The sequence below is a fragment of the Coturnix japonica genome, chromosome 1 (genome assembly GCF_001577835.2).
Source record: "Coturnix japonica isolate 7356 chromosome 1, Coturnix japonica 2.1, whole genome shotgun sequence".
In the NCBI taxonomy this organism is placed as follows: Eukaryota; Metazoa; Chordata; class Aves; order Galliformes; family Phasianidae; genus Coturnix; species Coturnix japonica.
The window spans coordinates 11074272-11101299 of record NC_029516.1 but is presented as its reverse complement, the minus strand read 5'-3'; the positions used below and the strand labels follow the sequence as shown (position 1 = coordinate 11101299).

General features: G+C 36.1%; 1 protein-coding gene across 10 annotated transcripts in view; it reads right to left on the bottom strand.

Moving 5' to 3' along the window:
* Positions 1-27028, bottom strand: part of MAGI2 (membrane associated guanylate kinase, WW and PDZ domain containing 2) — a 675337-nt gene that overhangs the window by 85366 nt on the left and 562943 nt on the right. For 8 of the 10 annotated variants that reach the window (XM_032442310.1, XM_032442308.1, XM_032442312.1 and 5 more), the window contains 2 exons: positions 5151-5182; positions 1026-1215 (listed from right to left, as the gene is read on the bottom strand). In XM_032442310.1, coding sequence (XP_032298201.1) covers positions 1026-1215; positions 5151-5182 — 222 coding nt within the window. The remainder of the gene's footprint in view (positions 1-1025; positions 1216-5150; positions 5183-27028) is intronic. The other 2 variants (XM_032442293.1, XM_032442296.1) reach the window with 1 other exon arrangement.

Sequence of the window (27028 nt, the reverse complement as noted above, 5' to 3'; positions counted from 1 at the left end):
TCTATAAAATACACTGAAACAATTCATAATCAAAGATCAAGCAGTTTTTATAGGGGGTTATATTTAGGGTAAATAAAATACATGGTATTTTGGAAAAATGCCATTAGTTTATTTTAGCACTTAGATTTAAACTTTGGAACTTCATCATAGGCACTTCTTGAAAGAATGAGGAAAAAGAAAGTAATAAGGAAGAAAAATCTGGACTGTGAAAAGTGAATTTTTAGGTGACAATTTCTATTCATGGAAGTTCCCCTTACATGGATGCTTACATGGTGGTGGAAGATGGTGGCACTTTGCCATAGTGGCAAACAATAGAGGAATGTGAGATGCAATTTAGACAGTAGAGTAGGTGTAAAATGAACTCTTATTTTCCTGCATTGCTGAAGACTGAAAATGCCAAATCCAAACAGGAGGTGCTGATGTTGTAACTAAAGTATTAAGGACAAGGTACTGAGAAACCCTATATTAGGTATCTCTTCTATTCTTGTTGTGGAAAATATGTGGTATATTACTTAAAAACAAAATTAAATCAAGACAGGCATCTTGATAGCTCAGTATTGTGTTACAACTATGAGTTTCTTCCTACCTATCAAAGACAATGTCATAACTTGTCATAGTCATTTTTATAAGGTGAAAGAAAGTGGAAGTTTCTTCTACAAACATTGATCTGAAAGCAAATGTAACATCTATATGAACAATTTCACATCCTCTTATTGGTTAATTGTAAAGAAAAATAGCACATCAAAATAGAGTGGCATATATTCTGTTCACTAAGGACTTCAATCAAAATAAGGAGAATAAAAATATTCTCAACATAAACAAAACTGTGAAAAAATTTTTAAAACCTAGGAAGATCTCGGAAAATACGGAAGTACAGATTTTTTGAAATACCCTATATTAATTGGGATTATAATTTCTTTAAATCATGGAAGTTCATTAAGGGAAATTGTGTCAGCAATGGCACATTCATAGGAAAAAAATTAAAATATTAAATGGCCAGCAGGATGAACAGGATTTTCACTTACGCCTACTTTCATAAATAGCTCTTGATTTCTCATACAGCTCATATGGGTCAGGTTTCCGTGGATCAAAGGCCTCTGTTGAATCGGGAAATGAACTCCTGTGAAGAGTGGGTGGGTAGGGAATATTCTGTGGCATAGCTGGAGCAGATAGGCTTGTCTGAGGGCTGCCTTGATTCTCCCATCGTTCCATCACCTGGAATAAAAACACAGAGAGAATAACGCTGTTTTGCAAAAACTCTGAGTGCCACAGTCAAGCTAAAGACAGTGATTTCAGTAAAAGATAAGGCATTCTGTAAATTATCAAATCCCTTCACTATCTTTTGAGAGTAAAGATGTGCATTGTACTGCTTTAAAATTACTTGGTTGAATATGTCATTTGTCACTCTTGAGAAGGAGTGATCTTTCTCAGATAATATGATCCTGTATGGATTAAGACCCAGCATTACCCTGCAGCATGTGGAATGTCTCTTACAGAATGCCCTGAGCTATCAGAAAGCACTCTGCTAAAGGCAAAATTTGTGTGTCTGTGAAGATAAAAATTATCAGATTCAGCAGAATACATAACTGAGGAGAGTGTTTAACAAAGAAGTGCCCAGGCTGGATTGCAACTGATCTTGATATCGTATCTTTTGAGAATGCAAGAAGATACCTGGCTGCAAGGGAGAAATAAATAGATTACTGTAACTGCAAACAAAATTTACAGTTTCGTGTGAAGAATATATGACCCCCAAAGGCAAAATTATTAGAGCAGCTATTTGAGTATCTAGTTGAATTATACAATACAGAACAAGGTGAGCATTTCTCTGATGCAGATTTTTTTCACTACTTGTTGTTTCTTTCTTCTAACAAAAATTACTCTGTTGTCCATTCAGTCAAGTTCCCAAGCACAGGGTAAATTTTTCTGTTCTTCTAGACCAGACTCCTGTGAAAGGTAAACTGGAGTATATTGTCTATTCCATACCTCAATATAAGCTTTCTTCAAGTCTGCCTTTATTGGTCTCAGAAGCACATCAGTCTAGAAGGGAGATAATCTGCACTGTGCAAAGAAAACTTAGGGATACTGGGGATTTCTATTATTGAAGGAGCTGGCTACTAATTAAATTCCATTAGCAAATATGTTTGAAGAGGCTAAGTTAAACAAAACACAAATGTTTATCTCAGGCAATGAATATTTGACTTTGCCTGTTACTCCTGATGAAGCATAGGCTAGCAAAGGCTCCACAATAGTGTATTCTTTCATGTAGTACAACAATGAGTTAATTCTGCCAAAAATTCAATTGCCAGAAGCAATTGAACTGTAATTAAGTATCACCAGCTTCTAGTATTCATCAGCAGTGCTTTATCAAAGATGACTGCAAGTGCACAGAAAGTCTGGTCTATAAATTGTGATTATATTTCAACTCCTGTTCCTTGTTTTCAGAAGTTATTTGGCTCATCAGATGAGATTTGCTCAGGCTTTTTCAACAGCTATTGTGCACTCTAACAATGCTCAAGAGTCTTTGTGAAGAATATGCCAAGTATCACTCAGCACATCCCAAAGTGGTCTGACACTGTTAACTTCATACTTTGAAAGACAATTTGGATATTGGCCATTTTCAGTTGTTGAGGACCATATCTATACTTCAAGCTACAGTTCTGCCAGAATTTTTGAGGAAAGTAGGGCTGGTTCATCACAAGCTGAAGAAAAGGAAGGTGTTTCAGTAAATAACGGATGACTCACACACTCATATGTATTGGGTATAATATTTAAATGGAGAAAGGGAAGTATTAATGCTAACAATGAAGATACAGAATATCGTATTCAATTCTTATCAACATTATTAAAAAAAAAAAAGACATTTATGGTGGGTAAGATATAAAAGGTGGTGTCTAGGATGTGATATGAGAGATGCTCAGGGTAAGTATGTCTTGTTCAATAAAATGACATATACTTGAGTTATTGTTGAAATAACTTAGGTGCAGGAAGGCCCTTAAAGTACATTCAGGTATCTTTTGCAGAGCAATAAAAGCATCCTACATTGAATAAATTAGCCTGAGGAACCCACAAGAAAATCACAATAATACTGATAGTGCCTCCACCTCTAAAGGAATTACCTAAGATATACATAAATATATACATATAATTATACTATGGAAGTGTAAACTCAAAGATTTCCAGAAACAAATCTGATTATGACCCTAATGTTTAAACTGGGGTCAGTACTAATTCCTAGTAGAATAATGGAGAAAAATATTTAGGGTTTGCCTTTGGTAAGAAATATGAAAAAGAATGAAAGTCAATGAATCAAACTACGTATCATCACTGTGAAGGGGAAAGATGCAGAACCCAGATTAGAAGTTTCCTAGATTTTAGGAGAATAGCAGAGTAATAGAACAAACACTTACCTCTTTCAAAATGTGGAACCGAATAAAATTAAAATATTTAAACAAACTTTTCCCTGGAGGAAGGACAATAAATGAGATCAGTTCGCTAAGTTCTACTGGGTTCCACACATCTAATTCTTGTTTGCTGATCTCCAAATCTCTACTGCTTTGCTATGAGAGATACTGCTAACAAAGGTAGTTCCACATGTAGATAAAGTTAAGAGGAATTATGCCTCCGAAACTAATATCATTTAGTTAAATAGTCACATAAATTTTGGCAACAAGAATAATCATATTGCTAACTTACAGAGAAGGCACCCTTGAAACCGAGTAAGCACAGTATTGTATGCAATCCAGTGCATAAAATCTAAATTGGGTAATGGTATGGTGACATGAGCTAATATTACTTTACATTTATTGTCTGTACACACTATATACATAGAAATCACAGGATTTTTTTGTCAGCTCAGCTTTGTTTGGAATGTTGAGCATGCTGAGTTGCACTACACACCACCTCTGAGTCTCTGCCTTTGGTAAAGGAGATCACCTCTTCCAGTCAACAGCTTGTGGTCCTTTTTTCCTCTAAAGAAGAGTCATGGTTACTTTTCCCCTCTACAGCCAGAGAGGTGAGGGGAAGTAGCAGTCACACAAGCGAAAAAGAAGCCTGGTTTGGGGCCATCTCCTGCTTTTCTTTCCTACTATACACTTCCAGGCTTGTGCTGTGGTGTCAGCAAGGTGCTGCCTTATTCTTTGAGTCCTGATCTGCTTGAAAAACCATTGCATAAAAAGCTGAAATACTTGTGTCTCTAGATTCTGTTTATTGGCAAGTGCTACCTGACAATGATTCACTATACTGTTTATATATCAAAACAGTGCAAACAATTATCAACAATGGATATGTATATAAAAAGCATGAGCACTGACAGTGTAGCTCTTCAGCTTTTCACTGAGATCCAAACTCTCTATTTCATCATTATTTACCTGAGATTCAGAGCGGACTGTCTCAGACAGGCAAGAACCTTAAACTAGTGAAAATAGGCTAGCCTTAGTTGACAGATTTAGTTTTACAGGGGCCTACAAAATCCTTTTTATATGACCAAGAAATAAGCTTATGGTGATACATTTATACTGATATATTGCATCTGTCCTATGACAATTTACATCAAGAATACCAAAAGTTGAATGCAGTTTGATGAAGTTGCATCAGCTGATTAGTTAATTGTTATTTGGATTTCTCAGGCTACAAAAATCATTGTGGTTGCAATAAACATGCCACTGTCCAATATGAATGGACGTGAAGCTGTGCAGTTTTAGCATTAAAACACTCTAACACAAAAATAATAAAGCTATAAAAAATTCGCTCTAGACCTACTAATGTGAAAAAGAGTAAAAATTTCTCTCAAAATGTCAAGCTCAATCCACTTATAAACAGAAATTTGCATGTTTTCTACTCCAAAGTAAACTGAGACTGTCCTCAGTGGTGGTGCCTCCTGCTGCCGTCTCCTCCAGACTCTAATTTATGGTTCCTTTGACCCATCATAAAGTTCCTTTTTCCAAACAGCACTTGGCAGACTCCATGCGTATAGATCTTTGAGCTTATTAACAAGGCCACCCCTGATGCTGTGTCTCACCTAGAGTTGGGGTACTGCTGAGAGATGTCTCACGAGTTGGGAACAGGTGGGTTAGATGAAAGTCTACACAAATTTGCTTTGAATGATAGTCATCTTACGAACTCAATGTGTATAATTTTGAAAGGGAACTTACAGGCTTTGGAGTTTTCCATGGAGAAAAGAAACCTGAAATAAACAAAAAACAACATTAGCAGATTTTTCCAGTGCTTAATGGATGGAGGCTGAGTGGTGTCTTTGCTCCCATTCTCATACATGTCTGCTGACAATATCGACATATTAAAAAACTCTGTACACACACAGGAAGAAATTACAATCCACAGGGGATAATTTCTAAGAAAAATACATGTGTATATATATATGTGTATGCATATATATATATGCATGTGGAGCCATTGAGATCATTGCCATACTTTACAAACAGCATGGAAATCAAAAGAATTAAACAGAAGGACTTCCAGTTTTCTTGGTGGACGTTGGACAAGACACCAAATGACCTGATAGAAATGTGCCAAATACAATCACACCTTTAAGAAGAAGCAATTCAGAACATCTTATTAAAAATAAATAAATAAATTGAATAGAGATACTTTTAGAGGCAGTGCCTAGAGAACTGTTTAATCCATCTAGGCAAGGCAGAGAAGTCTTGGGGGAGTTGTTTTTGTCTCTTCTGATATTGTTCTATATCTTTCGCAGTTGTTAGCAAGTGGTCGCACATGTCCATCTCTTCTGAACAACTACTAATTTCCTTTGTCATCCACTGACTGATAGCTACTGTATCATAGGATGGCTTGTGTTGGAAGGGACATCAAGGATCATCAAGTTCCAACTCCTCTGCCACAGGCAGGGCCGCCAAACTCCACATTTAATACTAGACCTGGCTGCTCAGGGCCCCATGAACCGAGACTTGAAGCTATTACTTCTACTGTGCTTCTACTTGAAGCTACTACTTCTACTGTAGCTCACAAATGTTTAAAACTCCAGATATGTCATTTTTCGTAACAGGAGGCTATTTGAAATAATCACTAAACATTTGTATTTTATGCAGCACAATGTTTAAAAAAGTTAAACAACTAAGAATTAAATAAAATCAAGCATTTCAAAGGATGTTTGGTCACATTTTCAAAAATGCATATTTTCCACACAGCTCTTTAAAAAATACTCATTCTGATTTTAACAACAGGTAAAAAAGCCTGTGAGATTATTAAAATTAAAAGCTCATTACAAGTAGTTGTGTCAGAAACGCAAATGTTGAAAGATCTAAGCTGAGATCTTCCAGATGAAGGGAGCTCTTACGTTCAAAAAAACTAATTAATCTGTAAGTGTAGTAAGGACTTCAATATTTCATTTTCTAAGGTGAATTTAGAAATACAATCCAAATCACAGAGAAACTAGGGAAAGTATCTTGCTACAGATGAAAAACAAAATGAACTGTGTTTGTAAATAACATTTCATGCTCCCAGAATTCTGTGATAATTAGGTAATAAGTGCTTTGCAGACAAACACTAGCTGTTATGTAACAAGTGACTCTTTTTAAACAATAAGCATTTTATGAAAAGCGATCCTGGAAAGTTTTATGTTCGCTGAATCTGCCATGTCTAGATTAGATAGAAACTTTACTAAAGAGTAGACAGATTTCTTCCCATCTGCAAATTCAAGCTGAGAAAACAGGTATCCTGTATAGATCTGGCTTGTGTGCCACCAGTAGCACCTGTAGTAGAAGCAAGTTTAACATCTTGGATGGCAGAAATTCAAAATTTTTCATACCTACTGTTGTTCTGTACAGCTAATGAAGCTGAAATTTAAAGCATGTTTTTCCCTTGAAAGCTAAAAATAAGACTTGAAACTTGTACGGACGTTTGCAGAAAGATGCCTCAAACCAACTTGCACTGATTTGGTGTTTGAAGAACACTTGTAGAAGTAGCTTTCCCTGCCCACTGGTACTGCTGCACATCCCATAGCTTATCATCAGCAAAAATTATTCCAGATAAGATCAAAATGTTTTATTTATTTCCTCTTCTGTTTACTTGCTGTCTCTACCTAAAAATTTATGCTGTTGGACTTATCATATTTTTACTTGATAGTAAAAATTTTTTATAAGTATTTATAAACCAAATAATGACACAGTGCAACATGAAATTGACAAGATTTACACTCAAACAAAGAAAAGGCAATGTTTATTTACACAGCATGAGACTATATAAAGAGAACTAATGGGTCTATAGTACCATGGAGGTAAAAGATCCAATGAGATTTAAAAAGAAGTACTGGATATCCATTTGTGCACAAAAGCACATCAGAAGGATAAAACCTCTAGAAGTAACCTACCTTGGAACAGATATTGAATTTAATTCTTCAGATTTTAATTCATACATTAAATCAAGGCCCTGTGTAAGATGAGACAGTCGGGCACCTATGCCAAACACTAGGTGCTGGACAGCAGCTCTAGTTCCGTAATATTCTTTCTATCTCACATATAATTCATGACAGTTTTAATTTTCCTCAAGTCGCATGTCTCCTCAGATGAACTGATCTCTTTTTCCTAATCTAAACAAATATGCCCTTTAGTCAATTTATTCAACACGACGCTGATTACGGATTTGAGCCATAAATGTCCAGAATTATAATTGATATATAAATACATGTGGCTATTGCTGCAAATGAAAGAATTCAAGGGTATAATGCATATGAAATACACTGCAAGCATAACAGAAACTTCACGTGCAAGAGAATAAAAACAAAATGTACTTTTTTTTTGGAGTCCACAAGCTCACTTCTAACGTTCACCTTTTAATATTGCTCTACAGAACTACAGAACTGACTCCTGTATATGTTGAAAAATGAGGCTTGGAAGCATATCTGAAGAACACATCACAATGATTTGCATACTTAACCGTGCTGGCCTTCTGCAGCCAGATATACAGCTGGCAGTGAGAAGCAGTAGATTTGCACTTGGTTTGGCCTCGCTTCTTAGTATTGCCTTTTTCCTTGGTTCATTTCCTGCTGTGAGTTTTCTCCAAAAGAGATGGTGGGACCCTGCCTGGATGGCAGCACTTGGCAGATGGTCATCAATCCATTATTGATTTAGAGACAAGACTGAAAACTGTTGTCCAAAAAGTACAGCTTTCAATTTCTCAAGTATTCACATGGTACTAATATTACTCAACCTTTTCAACAGCTTGCATTTAACTACACATGCACACACAGGATAAGCTTTTATAACATCCTTGATCCATTCCCAAATTTCTACTCCCCTCTCCAGCTCCCAAACATCTTTACAGGATGCTTTCTAGAAAAAACAGAATAGCTGAGAACATTATATATACATACACATATATACACACGTATAAACACATATAGGAACATATTCACATATACTTTAAATTTTGAAAGAATGAAAGTCAACTTAGAGACACCTGAAAGTACTTAATGCAATTGATTCTTCCCATTAGGGATTTCCTGCTCACTCGTGTCTGACAGCCATTCCTCCTCATCATTGCTTTTCTGCATAAGCTGCAGCTCACTTTCCGAATCATCCCACATCACTTTATTTATTTTAAATGAAAGTTTAATTACACCTATTGCTATGAAGTGAAACGTGATGTAACGTGCAACCATGTGATGATAAAACATGTAACTTCCCATACTTCTACAAAGTTACTTTTCAGTAACTAATGGCTTATTTTTAAATAAAGACAACGTAAACTACACTAAGCTACAGCAGCAGCTGGCCAACTCCTTTATAGAAATGTTCATGGTTTCTTTTTAAATAAAGAAGTTGAGGAAGTATTAATATGGTTTTTAAAAATCAGGATGACATTCCCTTGCAAAACAGTGCAGAAATAATATTTCTGTACTAAGAAACACCAGTAAAAGAGAACATATATTGGATTATAATGCTTTTCTAGGGAAAAAATTTTTTTTTTTTTTTTTTTTATGAAACTCTTTTGTAAGAAAAGACAAATCACTTCACACTTGCTGTCTTTATTTCTTCCCATATACAAATTTAAGCACGCTTTATAATAAAATATGATTATGAATTTCATACATGCCTTACTTCCAATTCAGTGAGCATTCATTGCAGCAAAGTTTGGTATGCTAAAAGACTCTTATCAGACAAGGTTTAGAATGTTTTGAAGATATAATCATGCCTTCATTTCTTTATTTCATTAAAAATACTGCATTTGGCATCAGTCCAAACATCAGCAATACAAAACAAGCCTATGGTTCTTAGTTTGCTGCCCTGTGCATGATTTTTGCTAACTTTTCATCTCCATTTTCCTCCAACCACCAGGCAAAGCAAGTTTCCTCACTACTTTGTATTGATTCCTGGAAAACTTGAGGCCTTGTTAAGTCACAAGTAACCGATGTAAGTGTCACTTAACCACAGGACATTTAAGGATGTTCATCTCTGCGGCAGACATGTAATTAAACCGAAGCCTGTGAACACCTTGATTTCTGCAGCGATGGCATGCGGTAGTGCTGCAGAGAGAAACTTAGCAGTGTCAAAGATAAGACCTTTTCATACAAAGCAGTATTCAGGTCACGTCATCTTCCCTCCACATCGCCTGTCTCGCTGATGATACAGTGAGAGTTTTGCCCATTAACTTTCACTGGGCTTCTTGTATATTTTTCTTTCTTCCTTCTTTTTTTTTTTTTTTCTTTTTTTTTTTCTTTTTTTTTAATGTGTTTTTTTNTTTTTTTTTTTCTTTTTTTTTAATGTGTTTTTTTGTTTTGTTTTGTTTTTTGTTGTTTTTGGGGTGTGTGCTAAAAGCTTTGCTGCATATGGCTTCCTGAACCAAGCTCTCCCAAGCACCACACAGACCTTTCTCATATAGATGTTTGTAAGTCAATGAACAGATGGCTGATGAGCACTCCCAGAGCATTAACTTACTCCACAGACATCTTATCAAAGTCCTTGTGACAACACTTCAGCAAAAGTTTTCCTTCCTAGAAAAGTTTCTGTATAAATTTACTGTCAGGAGATTTTTTTTCTCCATGCTTTTTCTTTTTTCTTACTGAGACTGGTGAGAGGTCTATCAGTTGCCTACACTGGGTCTTAATTGCAGAGGTTCCAAGATCCCATTATTTTTAAACAGGTACGACTCCTCCAAGAGCTGCGGCTCCTGGTACACACGTTTAGCAGGATGCAAGGAACCATTTCTTGTCATTCATGTGACATCTGACACCTCCTGCATGTTTATATTTTGTTGATCTGTGCTTGGTACGCATGGATTAGATGCACAGAACTCAAGCTACAATTGGGCTCACTTCTTAAGATGCTAAATATATTAAGACTAATATTAAAAATACCCCCCCAAAAATAAAAACCTTCTGGGAGAGAAAATGGGTTTCTTGTGAACATAAAACAAAGGCATAAGATTAATGCAATCATTCAAATATTTTTCCCTACACGGGTAAACAAACCCTATCAAGGAGAACAAGTACTTAACCTGTACGTTATCATAAACAAAACCTAAAAGGAACCAATAACTTAAAAATAGTTAGAAATTATGAACACAAGTATGTGTTTGAAATGATCATGTCATAATTAAAACATCAGATGATGTGTAGGGAAGGACAATTAGTGGCTGAGGTTCTAATAAAAACAATCATTATTACATTTTCTTTTTTTTTCAAAGGTTTGTCTTTTTTGAATGGCTTTAAGTATCAGTCTTTTACTCAAGCAATGGGAGAAAAAATATTTACCTTGAAATAAAGGGTAGGTGTAAGAAAACAGGGAGCTCTAGCTCTTCAAGCATAGTTAGCTAGTCCTGTTGTCAGATGTACCTCAGAGTGATGGTGCAATGCTCTGGAGCATCCATTTGGTCTTTGATCAGAGTTTGGCTGTGGATGCAGCGAGTCAAAAACCAAAGCAGCCCACACTGGGGTGGGAATATTAACAAGGCATCAGGTTTGACTGGGCACTCAGTACTATATATGGCTAAATCTACAGACTTCTGACAGCAGCTAGCTTCCCCCTATAGTGGCCTACATACTGGTAGCATAGCACATAACTGATGTAGCACTGTGCTACGCTGAGATAGAGGCTGGCCACAACCACCAATTATAGCAAATGCAGGTCCAGATTAATAAAACTGCAAAATACACCTGCTTTCTTTAGTGCTATTTACATATGTCTAGATGTTATCAATTACATTTGCCTAAAAGAGACTCACAGTGATAGAAACTCATCGCGAGTCCATGTGTGGCAGCACTAATAGAAGTAGAGCTCCAACTGAAATCAGCAGCTTTGCACTCTCTTCGGCCTACTACACTCATGAAAAGTGACTCTGAAGAATGAACATGTTTCCTAATCACAGAGAATCACTCTGTCAAGGTGCAAGGAAAAGAGCAAACACAGTCCACAAGAAGTTCAGCTGAGTCTTTAGAACTCATCAGGGTAGCACCTTCTCTGGCTTGTGTCCAGGTAATGTGAGTACAATACCATATTTCATCCTTTCAAGCTTCCACATTTTTTAATGAGTAGCACAAAGTGTAAGACAGTGAGGTTTATCAGAAATGATGTGGAAGCAGAGAGCTGTGGGAAATTAAACTGCATCTCATCTCACAGAGATCCAGAACTGATACAAAAACTTAATTGACTGTGAGACCAGATACTAAATCAATAATCACCTCCTTATACATAATGAACACTTTCTGTGCTGTTCAGAAAACTTCACTGACCTTGCCATTTCAAGCAAAAATTTCTTGATAATATTCAGTTCATCACAAATAATTAGAGAGAGGATAGCTATTCATGTATAGTAGAAGTGCTTGCTGTTCAAGCCCTGACCCTCACTGGTCACCTGCATGTATGAGAATTTCCTTTAAAATACACCAGAGAATTTCAAGCTACCATTAAGTTTTTGTTTTCATGAATAGCAAAGAGTCTTTGTTAGCAAGAATGCAGCCATCAGAAAAGGTCAGCAGCTGGCATGGTAATGAGTTAATTTACATTCTAATGGACATACATCTATTTACTTTGCTTGTCTCATGCAGCTCTGTGAATTGCTTATCGGTCAGAGACTTAAAACAATTTCTGGAACTAAAAAGCCCCAACAGACCAAATATTGTCTCCTGATTAATCTGGAAGGGAAGCAGACAATTTCTGTGTTACAGCTGAAATAGGAAAGAGGCAAATGCAACAGTCAGTGAGGGTATTTGATGCTCAAGCGTACCAGAGGTAGGAAAAATAAAAATTTACAACAATTTCTGGAAATGAGAAGTATATATTTGGAACAAGCACCTTTTTATGTGGTCAGCAAGATCTGATTACTTTCCACATACAATATTTTATAGTAAACACAGAACGTCACATTGGGCAATAAGACTGTAAGAACTTTTCTGGTGCTTGCTATCAGAGCAATGTACACAGTTACAGATTTGTTTCCTTGTTGATAGCAAACCACATTTTCTGAAGGGCAGCTATGCCTCAGAATAGAGAAGATGTTGCTACCGTACAATTCAGAACAGATTTTACTGGGACAACTTAACCTGAAATGGGAAAAGACATTTTTCAGAACAGAAGAAAACCTCTGTCTCTTGCACTTTATTAAAGAAGATTCCACTAAAAGTTCAAATTCTAAATTCTAAAAAATTCAGATTCTAAACCCCTTAATCCATTTTCTGCTTTGTGGTTTGCAACTGTAATTAGCACTGGATGAAGTATCATTTTTCTCACTGAAGTGTATGTAAATACTACCCCAGTTAGCTAAAGTCTATGTTCTTTGGTACTAACACAAGAAGTCTTGAGAAAGAGATCTCAGAAGTTTGCTTGCAGGTTGTATACTATCCTGACATCTTGAAAAGGTCAAGAGGATGTTTCTGTACATACAAGCAAAAGAACCTTTTGCTTGGCAGAAGAAAATTTCCCCTGAAGTGTCTCCAGTTTTGCTCTGGTGTGTACTCCAATGACTGCTGCCAAAACCTATTCAAAGTTCATGTATTCAAACTGGGCTAAGGATTACAGTTCCTGCCATACTGTTCTAATGCTACACAAGCTAACAATGCAAATAATGCCCTTTCTTGAGCAAACATACTGTGGCAAGCAGCTATCCTTGAGCAGAGCAAGGTGAAATGATTTGTATATGACACATATGCTGGATCAGCAAGATAATTTAGAATATAAATTGCATCTACTGAATCTTGGCAGCTTCTAGATTGGACTGTGAGTTTTGCCATTCCCCTAAAGACTCTACCTACTTGCTACGAACAAGTCTGACAGTTCAGCCTGACTTTACCAGAAGCTAATTTGAGCTGTAAAACTAACTTTTCAGGAATAATGCATTTTCAGAGCTCTCTTGACAGTCAGAAACTTTGTCTAACTATGCCACTGTTTTTGCTCCTATATGTGTTTATAATTTCCTTCTGTTTAAGCTTCTACACTTTCTAAGCACATTAGAAAAAATTCAGTTTACATCATGGCCTGTGACTTTGATGAACATGTTCACAGTATTTTCCATTAAAATGCTGGTGGAGAATAAAGTCTTTGTACTGAGTCCTAAAGGCCGTTTTTCCTGAAAATGCACTCACAAAAAGTCTTCATCAATTGTTGGGAAAAAAAATAAAAAATAAAAGAAAGAACAAATCAATTTTAAAGCCATTCATTTGCTTGTGTGTGAGTTTCCCACTGAGATATGGACACAAAGGAGTCAGAAGATATTCAGTTGTTGAGATCAACAGTTCCTGCTCAATTCACTGCATCCAGTGACTTTTCTCCCAAATGACTCCCCAGTCCCTCAGATTCCTGTTCCCAAATTTCCATACACCTGTGTACCTTATTGCCAAGGCTTCCATGTCCTAACTTGACAACCAGCTGATCTTGAAATAGACATCAGAAAACTCCCTAAAATAAATAATAGAAATAAATGTAGAGAAACACCCTTGGTCTCTATCACTAAATAGTCACGAGAACAGAAAGCCAGCACAATGCAAATAGGGATAAACCATGCAACTGAGGCTGGACATTCAAGAACCAAGTTTAGAAAGCTTTCAGCTAACTAAGTGGCAGCAATACAATGAACTGGAAAACTGTATTTTGCTGATTGTGCTGAAGAATTTTCCAAATATTATCTCAATGTCTTTTGAGTTGCAGTATGTATCCCTGTGGTATTGCCAGTTGTGACAAAGAACCTATAGGTGGGAGGCAAGGTGGAATATGCCAGGGCAACTCAAGTAGCACTGAGTTATTTTATGCAGTCTAATGAAGACCACATCAGCTATATTAGACACAAATTTAGGCTAGAGTAGAGTAGAACAGAACAGAATAGAATACAATACAATAACTTCAGGTGGAAATGATATTCAAATATAATCTAGCCTGACTTTCTGACCTCTTCACAGATACCCAAATGTTAAAGCGTATTATAAAGAGTATTATCCAAATGCCTCTCTATGATAGGCATGGAGCATCAAGCAGTCTCTACAAAGCTTGTTCCAGTGTCTGACCACCCTTACAGTAAAGAAATTTTCACAATGTCTGGATCTTAGCCTGGACCTTCTCTGGTGCAACTTTGTGTCATTTGCTTGTGTTTAAAGATTGATCTGCAGACACCTAACTTTCAGTGCTGAAGCTTGTGAATTTGAAACTTAGATACACAATCATAGCTCTAGAAGTGTAGGTCTAGTACCAAGTGTACTGTACCTGATGCTACTCAGAAATCTGTACTGGATTGGCAGGTGTGACACAGAATCGATTAGAGAATTTGGAGCTTTGGCTATTAACCTGGATAATCTCACTCACTCTGCTGTTACAGTAAAGTTTATGATAGCCCAGTGTACCTCAGATGGTCCTAAATGTCTGCTAATGAGCTCAGAATTGAGCTCAGAGTTCCAGTCCTGATTTTGTTGAGGTTTGGGAGCGTTAGAGAAACGTTCATCATAAAGGAACAAATACGTTAAATTACATACTCTGAAAAACCTTGCTAGTTTCATCTGACTGCCTTTCTGAAATGTTATTAGCAAATTACACTGTAGTAACTTCAGGATATTGTGTTTAATATGGATTAAGCTGTCAACATGGTTCTGAATTTTGTTGACTTGCCTTTGAAATCTCTTCTGTGACAATGTGAAGTGTCAGGAGCCCAGGTGTGTTAACTAATTGACTCATTTTCAGACCACATGACAAAATGACAAACACACGATGGCAATGTAATGAAAAGGTGGAAACTGAAATAAGCAAGAGAATGCTTATTTGATTCTTCGTATCCAGACTTGATTAAAAGGAATAATTGCTTCACAGTTTTTATCTCCTTCACACTGGTTTGATAGACCAGTTCATTCATAGTTACTGAGATTCAGGTAGAACAGAAAGGCTGGCAGATAGTGGGAGACTGAAAGAGAAAAATATTGATAGAAAGAAAACTAAATCACAAGATTATTATTTTCTTATGATTAACTCTCAGCTATGAAGGAATATCATTTAGTGTAGGAAAGTAGAATATTTGGCAGGGGTTGTTAGTAGATGTACAAAGTGTAAGTATTTGTCTAAATGAGTAAGAAAACTGCAGAGGAAAATGCATTTCTAAATGCTCAATTCTCTGATTGAACTTCCAGGTAATTTACCTGGCTTAGAGCTGCTGAAGTTTTTATATTGCCCAAAAATAGACATACTTAGTAGAGAGAAATGGGAAGTGCTAAGTAATAAAGGAATGCATTACGTGGAAAAGGAAGAAAGCTTTAACTAATTTTTTGTTTGCTGTGACAGTACTCTGTCTCTCAGAGGAATGTAAACTGATTCCAGACAGTTGGGATTTAGACGGCATGTCTAACATAATGGAAATAACCCTTCAATGCTGAGAAAATTGGAACAGTGCATAAACATGACAAGCTAAACAGAGAAGATTATGGTGCTGACAACCGTGAAGCAACTTGTGGTCTCTGCAGCTGGCCTAGTCTTCAGAATTATCAAATTTAGAAAGAATAGAGTACATATCATGTACTTCCTCTCTTTTTCAGAACTGTAACTTACTGTATAAGAAAGCAAACTAAGTTACTCTTGGTTACCACGTTTTTTCCAGTAAAAATTTTTAGATGATCTTGGAACCAGTCTTGGTAGGATGAGTTTCAATAACATTTCAGAGGCCAAAGGAACCCATTCTAATCCTACCGTAATCATCCACATATTCAGAATTCATGTCCTAGTTTCAACTGCGATAGAGTTAATTTGCTTCACAGTGTCTGACACAGTTGTATGTTTTGGCTTCAGGAGAAAAACAATGCTTTTATCTTAACCCGTGAATTTTACTTTTTTCCTGATTCACTCCCCAATTCCAGTGTGAAATGGGGAATGTCTGTATGGCTGGCTTTGTGGTGCTGAGCTGCCTGCCAGGTTAAACCATCACAATAATTCAGAAATTGTTGATGCAATTGTAAAATATTAATACAAGCTGCAGAGTATCAAAAGATAAAAATCAGATCTTCCATTGAATACGAATAATTCCCCTTAATCCAGTAAAAATTTACTATCGACAACTAAAAAACCCAATGCCCAAGTAGCCATCACTCCTTGAGTAAAAGTGGGTACATCTGTGTACAAACACAACTCATGAATTTATAATTCATCCCTTTGCTATTTATGAACAAGTCAGAAACGCAACCAAATTGCAACTTCTACTCTGCAATAGTTGTATTTTGATTTAGCGCACAAACAATATATCTTGTTATGCTGCAGTACTTTATTTCCCTACAGGCAATATAGGAACTCAAAAAAAAAAGCATGTGAATACTTTAGAATTGACACATTTTATCCAGAGACTACACTCAATCCTCCACCTGCAAAATTTCACAGACATTATTGTTATTTCCTGAAGTTATTTGGTTTAATTTAAAATAGGTTTTTTTTTTTCAGTAGAGAAATTCAAAATTGAGTGCTTTCTTATGTATTACACTGCATTTTAAGCCATCATTTTTAAATTTTTACTATTATTTGCCATCTGTGTATATTTTGAAACACAATGTTGGTAGATATAGGTATCAAAGTGAAGGTTTTGGAGAAGATGTAGCATCATATTTCCATTTGGAATTGCATTCCTGACTTTGGATTTACAATGGATTCACAATCTTTGTATTTTATCGTCTTAAAGTGTAAAACTGATATAATACTTTCCCTTTTTGTAAAAATCTCTGAAAACCCAACAATTTCTGTGTAATTCTGCCTTTTGTTTTTACTAACTCAAATTAAAACAAGCACAGAAATGATGCTGGAGTTACTGTTCAGGGAGAGAAGCATCATCATTCCTTAGGTCCTGTATTCAAACCTTTGATCTGCAATACACAGTATACCTCGGAAGCTGTAGAAGAAATTACTTCTCATTTTGTGACTATGTATCTGGCTTGGATTTGGTACTTCACACATGAGATGGAAGACCAAGCTAGCCAAAGATTTGAGCTAGATCTGCCTAGACTTCCTTTCATAGGCAGCTTCAAAGTTTTTACATATATGTACTATAAAAACCAAACTAGGCAAGCCAAAGAAAGAAAGAAACAAACAAAAAACCCACAAAAAATACCAGTCCTCAGTATAAAATTATTCAGATATATAAATTTTCAAATAAAAAAAAAATTACAGAATCACAGACTATATGAGGTTTGAAGGGACCACTATCTCTGCCTGGTTTGCACCCTCAAGTATTCATTCAAGTATTTACGACCACTGATGAGATTCCCCATTCAACCTCCCCTTCTCTAGGCTGAACAGTCACAGCTCACCCTCACAGAGGTGCTCCAGTCATGGCCCTTTGTTAGACTTTCTCTAGTGTGTCCATAGCTCTCTTATACTGGTAGGCCCAGAACTCCAGTTGTGGTCTCACCAATTTGAGCAGAGGAGAAGCATCATTTTCTCAACATGCTGCCAACACTTTAATGCAGCCCAGGATATCATTAACATTTGTTGTGGATAAATGGTTTTCAATCATAGATCAATCACAGAATGGCTTATAGGCTTAGAAGGGTCCTTAAAGATCACCTAGTTCAAACACTTGCCATGGGCAGGGTTGCCTTCCACCAGCTCAGGCTGCCCAAGATCCCTTCCAACTCAGCCTTGAGCACCTCCAGAAATCCCCCATCCACAGTTTCCCTGGGCAGCACTGCCAGTGTCTCACCACCCTGCAAGTAAGCCATGCCTTCTGAACATCTAAATTAAACCACATCTGAGGATTCTGCTCCAAACAGGAAGTTTCTGGATTAGGTTGCACGTCTCCATATTTTGCCCAGAGCACTCTTCCATTTGGTTATAGACACTAGCGCTGTGTCTCCCTGAGGAGGAGGGGAAGAGGTTCTTTGCCTCGGAGAGAAGGATTTGCCTTAACTGCAGGAGGACCTGCTTGACCCAGGTAATCCTCAAAGGAAGGAATGTAATGTGCATATTTGGAAGAAAGCCATAGTTACTGTCCATCACATCTCTCTCTCAGAGAATATGGTTGTAGTACTACTTCAAGTAAATAGACTAGCCTAGCTTAGACTAGAATGGACTAGACTAGTTCAGATGGAAGAGACCGTCAAGGATCATCTAGTTCAAATAGACTGTGTTAACCACAAGTTTCTTTAAAGCACTTTCATAGCTAACAGATACTGGCATGTAAAGTGTTGCTGGTCAGGGTTGTGCCTTGCAGCTGGTTAAAAAACACACCACCCTAGAACATGACTCCTTAGATAGCTGCTTGTTTGACATAGAAAATGTAATCTCTGAATCCATTACTCTTCACTATCTGGTTTGTATCCATTTAGCTTTATTTTAGAGCATTTTTTTGCAAGCCATGTCCTTTTACCATTTCTAAAAGCTTTCAATGAACAAGTGCCTGCATGACAGCCCACAGGAAATGAATTCTGAGATAACACGCATAATTGTTGGCACAGGAAATGACACACACTGTAGGAACTGGATATGAAGGAAACATCTTCACAACTACTTTGCATGTGGATGACTGAATCAGCCAGTACTTTTGCTAATAAATAATCATATGAAAAAATGCTAACAGAATCCCATATTTCAGGTCATTACTGACAGTAGCAGAAATCAGTTAGACACAGGATTCTTACAAGAGACTTGACCTTTGCACACTGTAAAGAAAAGTCATGTAATAATGTTGAAGTAAATGTGGGGAATGTAAATAAAGACAGGGAAATAAATAGGAATTTACAAAGCAGAGAAAACTGACCTGGAACAGCATCTCATTGATTTTGTTACAAATAGTTCACTAATGGCAGCTTACTGAGAAAAACACATAAACAAATTAATTGTTAAGAAATGGTGCTGCATTGGACTTTTTCACTAGAACATTCTGCTCAACAAACTGCCTTCTACAATTCAAAAGCACTTTGACAACTTTTGACTGCATCATTTGCTTTGTATTTCAGGAATTAATACCACTGATTGCATAAAAATACTTGCACTTACTGTTTGCTTGATTTTAAAAGTATTCCACATTGCTCATCAACAGTAACTTATCTGCTTTAAGGCAATGACCCATCTCTCTGCTATCTGACAACTTCACCAGTACTGATTTTATATTTTCTAAAGTGTTACATAGGCAAAAGCAAAGAACTTGTTCTGGAGGAAGCTCATTCTATATTCCCTATAGGAGGGAACTATATTCCCTCACTGATTTTCTATTTAGAATTACATAAAAGATCGAACAGCTAAACAGTTTCTCAATTCAGTGTAAGCCATACTAATTTCACTTTTATTTTTTGAGTAAGGAGTGGGAGTGTAACATCTAAATCCTTTAAAAAGTCCATTTACATAATAATTTCATTTTATAATCAAACTTGTAATGTCAGTGTAAAGAGATGAATGTGTATTTAGTTGGAAGCAATACATTTTCTGCACGATCATATTAATAACTACCCTTTTATACAAAAACTTGGGTAACATTCTACAGTAGCATAGGTGAGATCCTCAGTTTGCTATGGTGCATGAGAAAAGTTCCAACTTTATGATAATATATATGTTTAAAATACACTCAGTTGTTCCGTGCATACCTCTGGTGAATGGGCATGGCACAACCTCTTGCTTAATGAAGACTGACCTTAGTGGGAATAATAGAGGAAAAAAATGTTTTAATTGATGGCTGAGTAGTGCCTGTTAGCTGCATGAGGTCACATAGTTGCTCCCATTTTAGAGCCAGCATCACAAGCCATTGCTATCTCTTGGGTATGCTGGGCAATAAATAAATAAACAAACATCACAGTATTTTTCAGTGATAATGTGAGAGTAATTTGCTATTTGTGTATGTAATCTCAATGAAGCTTGAAAGCCGGCAGGCTGAATTCAAAAAGTGTGTCCTTATTCCTTAACACTTGCATAGATTTTTTGAGAAATTCCATATATATGTAAAAAATTGATTATAATACATATTTAATGTGGTGTAATAACAATTTCTCTTTCTCTCTGAGAAGTACTGTGTAAGAAGTTAAAAGTTATCTGGATGATCATTCATTCCTCCCCTAAGGAACAGACTAAGATATCCTCTCAGCTACTTCAGAGACACCATAGTGTTTATACTGGGATGGAGAGGCACTGCTTGGCCCCAGATCCCCAGTAATATTACTTTTATTGAGAACAAATAGTTTTAAATACAGAAAAAAATTCATAAGGAAAAAGATGTTGCACTGACAGACATAAATATTAAAAGCATTAAAATACATGCAAATACTACTGAGATATTTCCCATAGTCAGTAAACCTTCCCAATGATGTTAACCAAACACTGAAGTATAACATAATATATTATTTTTACTCTTTAAGAAAAACTATATTATTATTATTATTAGTGCTATTTTCATCATCATCATCATCTTTTCTTTTAAAATATTAGAACGCTTCTGTTAAGCAACTAACAAATGGAAACTAATTGATAAAATAACTAAAGTAATTTTAAAATATTTTCTAATTCTAAAGTTTAAAATAGGTGATGTTACTTTTCTTGCATAGAATTTCTAATTGCAACTGGATCTATAGAAATTCTCAATTCACCTATAAAATATGAAATGCAACAGAGTGATTACATGACAGAAAAAACTATTCTAAGATGCCCACTAAATATAATTTGCATGAAACTGGAACATAAGCTAAAAAGAAGATGATCTTATGAATGCGTGCACTGAAAGCTGGTGTTCTTTTTTAGCTCATGTTAATAAAAAGTACAAAATAAATAGAACTCAAGATTATTCCCATTTACCAAACAGGAAAAACTGAACAGTGTGTTTCTTATACACTGAAATACAGCTCCAAGTTATGACAAATCTGGCTTTGGAAAGTAGTTTATTTCTTTTAGAAATATGTTTTGACACACTTGGGAGTCAACTTTCAGGGTTCGTGCCTGAAAATTTTGGCTTCCGTGTTGTTTTTATATCATAATCTGAAGGTGACACAGCAAAGGTTGATGCATCCCTGGTGTTGTTTTTGATTGGGTTTGAATTATGAGTCGCCCTAAGGCTTTCTGAGAAGGGTAGTGTTGTATTTAATAAATGTATGCTCTTGGTTTATAAAAAAATAAAGATGAGCATTACTCATAGAGGGTAAGTGTAGCCATGTTAAAGTCTTTCTTTTTAGGAAAGTAAAATAAAATTTCTTAAAGAATTGCACAGGGAAAAGCATTTCACATAGAAGACTAATTTAGCTTCTGCATTTTAACTCAATAACAGGCAAACCATAGAAGCCAAGAATTTTGTAGCTTATGTAAATGGTTTAGGTGGTGCCTGAAAATCACACCTTCCCATCTTCCCAGTGCTGTGTCTCATGTCTGAAGCACAACAGATAATGTACTCACTCTTTTTTTTTCTTTTTTTTTTTTCATAGTGTTTAACTTACTTTATTACTATTAAATATTGCACTATATTACAAATCACCGTGTCACAATGTCTACACAAGGTACTTTGACAACAGATTTGGAAACTCAACAAATGTCTTTTAATAGGACATTTACATTATACTGAACCAACAGAAACATTCTTCAACATATTTAGACTAAATTTTAGACATGCCTCAGTACACAAGCATAGGTTTATGGTAGTATTAAGAGTTCAGCTCTGTAGGTTTCCCTCCCTAAACTGAGATCTTTCAGATTTCCTGTGAGGAAGGAGGGTACCACATAGAGCCTAGACTATGGGCAATTAAGAGAGAATGAGTTTCTTTATGTCTTAGTATTGCAGTTGATTCTCCCATGTACCATGCTTAGGAGGTATTTGATTACAAGAAATGTAATTTTTTACCAAGACACATACAAATTGGACAGCTGTCTGATAATATTACTGGAAAAAACAGAGGAGAAACTCTTCTGGCCTGTCCAGATTCTGATGTCCTCAAGCCAAAAAATGTTTTTTGTTTTTCTCAGACAGTTATTACTTAGTATTAATTTATTCACTTAATATCAGTAAGACTGAAAATAGTCTGCAGTGTGGCCAATAGAGCTCTTGTGTTCTAGTAATGACACTCACTGAAGCTACCAGACACAAATGTGCTCTGTGCTTCCCAGCACAGGGGGGCAGTTGCATAGCAAGTCTCCATATAGACCTAATAATGGTACCTGATTGTGTAGGTCCTTATGGAATGCCATGATAGGAGTCTGTGTCCATAAACTTGTATTCCTTTTTGCTACAAGATTTTCTGAAGGGACCTATTTCTCCACTCAGTGTGCAAACTGACTCCTCTTAATGTCAACAAGAGTTAGGCTCACACATCCCTAGGAAAGCATCCCGTGAAGGTTTAATGGAAGTACTGTTCAAATTCAGTACAGACCATACAAGCTTATACTAGAAAATAGTACCACTGATAATAAAAGTACTTCTGAAACAAAATGCTTGCTAATAGTCATTAAAAACCTACTATGCAATATGTGTTAAAAAGATTTATCTAATGCTTTGCAAAATTATCCACAAATGTACCACACAGCGCACGAACATTAATACGAAAGAAGCAGCAAAACCATAACACCACCACTTTGAAACGTAATGCAATTAATACTATTTCCATTAATGCAGTCTAATAGCTACTAACTGTTATCGATGTCTATTTTTTTCAGGAATCCATATACATTAAGGAGATCTATGGTTTCTTTCCCTTTTATTCAGAAATATGGAAGCAATTGCACACTGTTTCACTGATAATCAGAACTATACAAGAAAAAATATGGAAGTCTCATTAGTGCAAATTTTAAGGTAGCTGATCTCCTTTCATGGCTCATGTTCAAATTTGTCATTCCCCATGCTTCTGAGAGGTAACCATTTCTCTTACTAAACTAGGCTATATATATAACTGACTTTTCAGTTTACTTGCTATAACATGTAAAACATTTATTAAAGCAGACTGAATATCCAATAATTACAAGGTACTTAAAAATATTTCAAGATAATCCCAAGTATAAAACAATTGTAATGTGTAGGACAAAAAGTAAATAATTTGAAGATTACTAGGAGAGTACGTGTTCTTAGAGATAAAAATACAATACTCTGTAGGGTGAGATGTGCCTTGTGAAAATGAAGCAGAGTTTCCATGTTAAGTTATGTTAATATGAAAGCAGTATTTCTTGCATGGTGACAGTGTTTTCTAATGATCTTTCAAAGATTTCATTCCCAGAATTAGCATAGGAAAGAGGACTGTCTCTATCAAAAGGGTGTTATTAAATTACTTTGCACAAAATACCAATTTCTGTGCAGGAAAGATAGGAAGGGACAAGTAGATACTGATAAAGGGAAAGAAGGGCAGTATGACACCTAATAACAAAGCCAATGAAGTGGACAATGTAGCATGACTCAACAGATTTTTATCATCACTAGCAAAAACAACAATAAAATTAAGGAAAAAAAATAAAAAATGAAAGAAAAAGAAACAACTAAAAACCCAGCATGAGAAAGATACTTTCACAGAGAACTCATGCTAAGGAAATTGGTGAATTTATGATGTCACATGAAAGAAAATAATTTTGAAACAGAAAGGCAAAATGGGCTGATGAGTCAGAAGGAGAAAGCTGAAATACGATGTTTTAGCAGCATGTTGGACAGAAGTTTAAATCACTAACTTGTAGGTGTCAGTGGAGCCCATGATTCACCTCTATTGGTTCACTTCAAATGGTTCAGTTGTTCAACTGTATGCTGCTATGCACATTTCCTCTGAGTAAATGTGTACTAAACTTCCCTTAAACTCAGAAAGAGGTACATGCTATGTAAGAACATGGCAGGATTAAAATTGCAGACATCATCAGATGGAATCCAGTTCCCCTCAACAACAGAATACTTACAAAAAAAAAAACAACCTAGGAGAATAGGGATCAAGAGCAAATGTACAGTTGGAATAAAAGTCTAGAGAGGACACAATGGTGTGGGAAGCATGAGAGTTATTAGACTTTGGATGCCCCAGAATGTCTGGTTAGAGACAACAGAAACAAAGCATGAAGACTGCTCTTAATTTAAATATAGAACTCATACAAAGCAATGAAACCAAGCCTGCATTGCTTTAGGAAGAGACTGAAGGGAAAAAAAATCACCAATGCCTCAAGAATCTAAAAGGGGAAGATAATAGAAAACATCTATTATCTAAAGACCTAAATAAAAAACCTGGACCATCATGTTGATAATTTCATCTACTCAAACCCTCAGCACTGTTAACTAGAAAGTCTGAATGAGTAAGCCATGAGATACAGGATCGCCACTTTGCACGAGGCAGTCAGTGACATTTTGAATGAAGAACTGCAGGAGCAGAGTCTTAGCTGTGAGATGCTCCTGCCTTGTGAAGCATCTCCCAAAGAGAGGAGGAGCATGAGCTTTCCTGACTAGATGAATTGAAAGCCATCCTGTAACAATTTTGTTTAAAAAAAGCTTTCTATCACTGTGACAGAGAGACAAATTTGAGGATCAGACAAGGAAGAGTGTACTCAAGATATCCTTGTTATGGTATCTGATATCACCTTGTTACGAAGGACTAAGCTTGTTCACTAAAATAGGCAGGAGTGTTCTTTTGGGGTGAAATTTCTGTTGCAGGAATAGCTGATGCTGCAAATGATGCAATGGTATCTGTTAGCAGTTTAGAGGAATCATAAACTTCTATGGATGTTTGTACAAGATCTGAGAAAGAGACCTGGCCGTTCCCATAGTTTACATCTACGTAATTTAATCTCCTCATTTTTATTTCCCTTGCCCTGTTCAGATGAAACTGCCTGCTGGCTTATTCCAGTCCCATGTCAGGAGTGGTTTAACAATAAAGTAATATAGACAACATATCTCTGGCTGTTTCATACTACCAGCCTCAGTTTCTGAGAGTGTGTTTGGATTCCTCCCTTATACAAAAGCAGCTGTCTGAAGTAGAAACTTTTTCAGGCTCACATTTGCTTTTTTTTTTTTTTTTTTCTTTTTTTTCTTTTTTTCATTTTTTCTAATTTTCTTTCTATGTATTTTTTTCTTTCACTCAGCAATGCTGTTTAGCAGTTGACAGCTTCATGCATATTTTCTTCAGATTTCCTTAGCAGCAGTATTTCAGACATTGTCTTGGTGATTCTACTTTTGGGAGTGCCAGTTTGCTTATAAATAGAAACAATCTGGGGGCTGGTCTGCTGTCTACAAGTTAATGTATTTCAAAGTTACATTCAAAAGATAAGGTACATATCATGTAGTTGGATAGCTCATTTAACAGAAACATGCCATGACCAATCTTTGATATTCTAATTAGTGAATATTTTGCTTTACAAAGATCTGGTATGCTCTGCTTCAGTCACTCTCCTAGTGCTTTTTCCTGTTGTTCTGGTCTAATGCAGAGTTTCTGCTCTATCCACAGCTGGAAAGATACATATTTCAAACGTTCAATGTTTCAGACAGTATTCAAACACTGAGACTGGCTTCCTAGTAATGTGGCTGGTGCCCAGTGAATGTCAGTGTTCATCAGGAGATATCTGGATAATGCCTGCAGTAATATGCTTTAACTTTAGTCAGCCCTGAAGAGGTCAGGCAGCTGGATGTGGGACCTTCAAAGTTCATGCTCCAGCTCTCTTCAGCAGGGTGTGTTGTGGTAGGACAAAGGAAAATGGTTTCAAACTAAAAGAGGGAAAATTTAGATAGGATATCAGAAAAACAATTACAATAAGAGTAGTGAAGCACTGGAACAGGTTGCCCAGAGAGGAAGTCAGTGCCCTGATGCTGAAGACATTCAAGGTCACCAGGCTGGATGGGGCTCTGAGCACCTGCTCTAGCAGTAGTTGTCCCTGATCATTGCAGCTGGGTTGACCTAGATGAGCTTTAAAGGTCCCTCCCAATTCAAATGATTCTATGTTTCTATTCTGTTCTATTCTATTCTATTCTATTCTATTCTATTCTATTCTATTCTATTCTATTCTATTCTATTCTATTCTATTTCTATTTCTATTTCTATTTCTATTTCTATTTCTATTTCTATTTCTATTTCTATTTCTATTCTACCAAAGTTTCATACTATTTCAGTAACCTGTTCTCAAGATAGACATCTGAAAAAGCTGTAGGTTAACTGTAAAGGCTGAAACAAAGCTGGAGAGGTAAAAATCTGTTTAGTTACAAAACACCTTCATATATTTTTCTTCCTCTCTTCTTTCTACTTGAAGAAAATAGGAAGGACTTTTCCACCATATTTTTTTTTCTTTTTTTTCTTTTTCCTTTAAAAAAAAAAGATGTATTTCTCAATATGAAAACTTCAACTTATTGTAATAAATGGGAAATATATGGCTGGTCAGTGAGAACATATGCAAAGAAACTGAACCAAGCAGCACATGTATTTAGTAACAAACCAGACTAGTAAAAAGAAAGAATAGGGTCCCTAGTCCAGAATATCATAGATTTTACCAAACTAATGCTGCTCAGTATTTTCTTAGACACAACATATACTATTTCACTTTGTTTTGCAATAAACAAACAAAAACCAAGCAGAAGTATGACTACCGTTTCCTTAGAAATTTTAAAAGACTACACTAAAATTCAGTGGTAGGTCAAGCACTTTGTTGTATCCAATGCCAGGTCTCCACTTACTGATGGTTCAGATAGTCTCCTTTGGGGATAC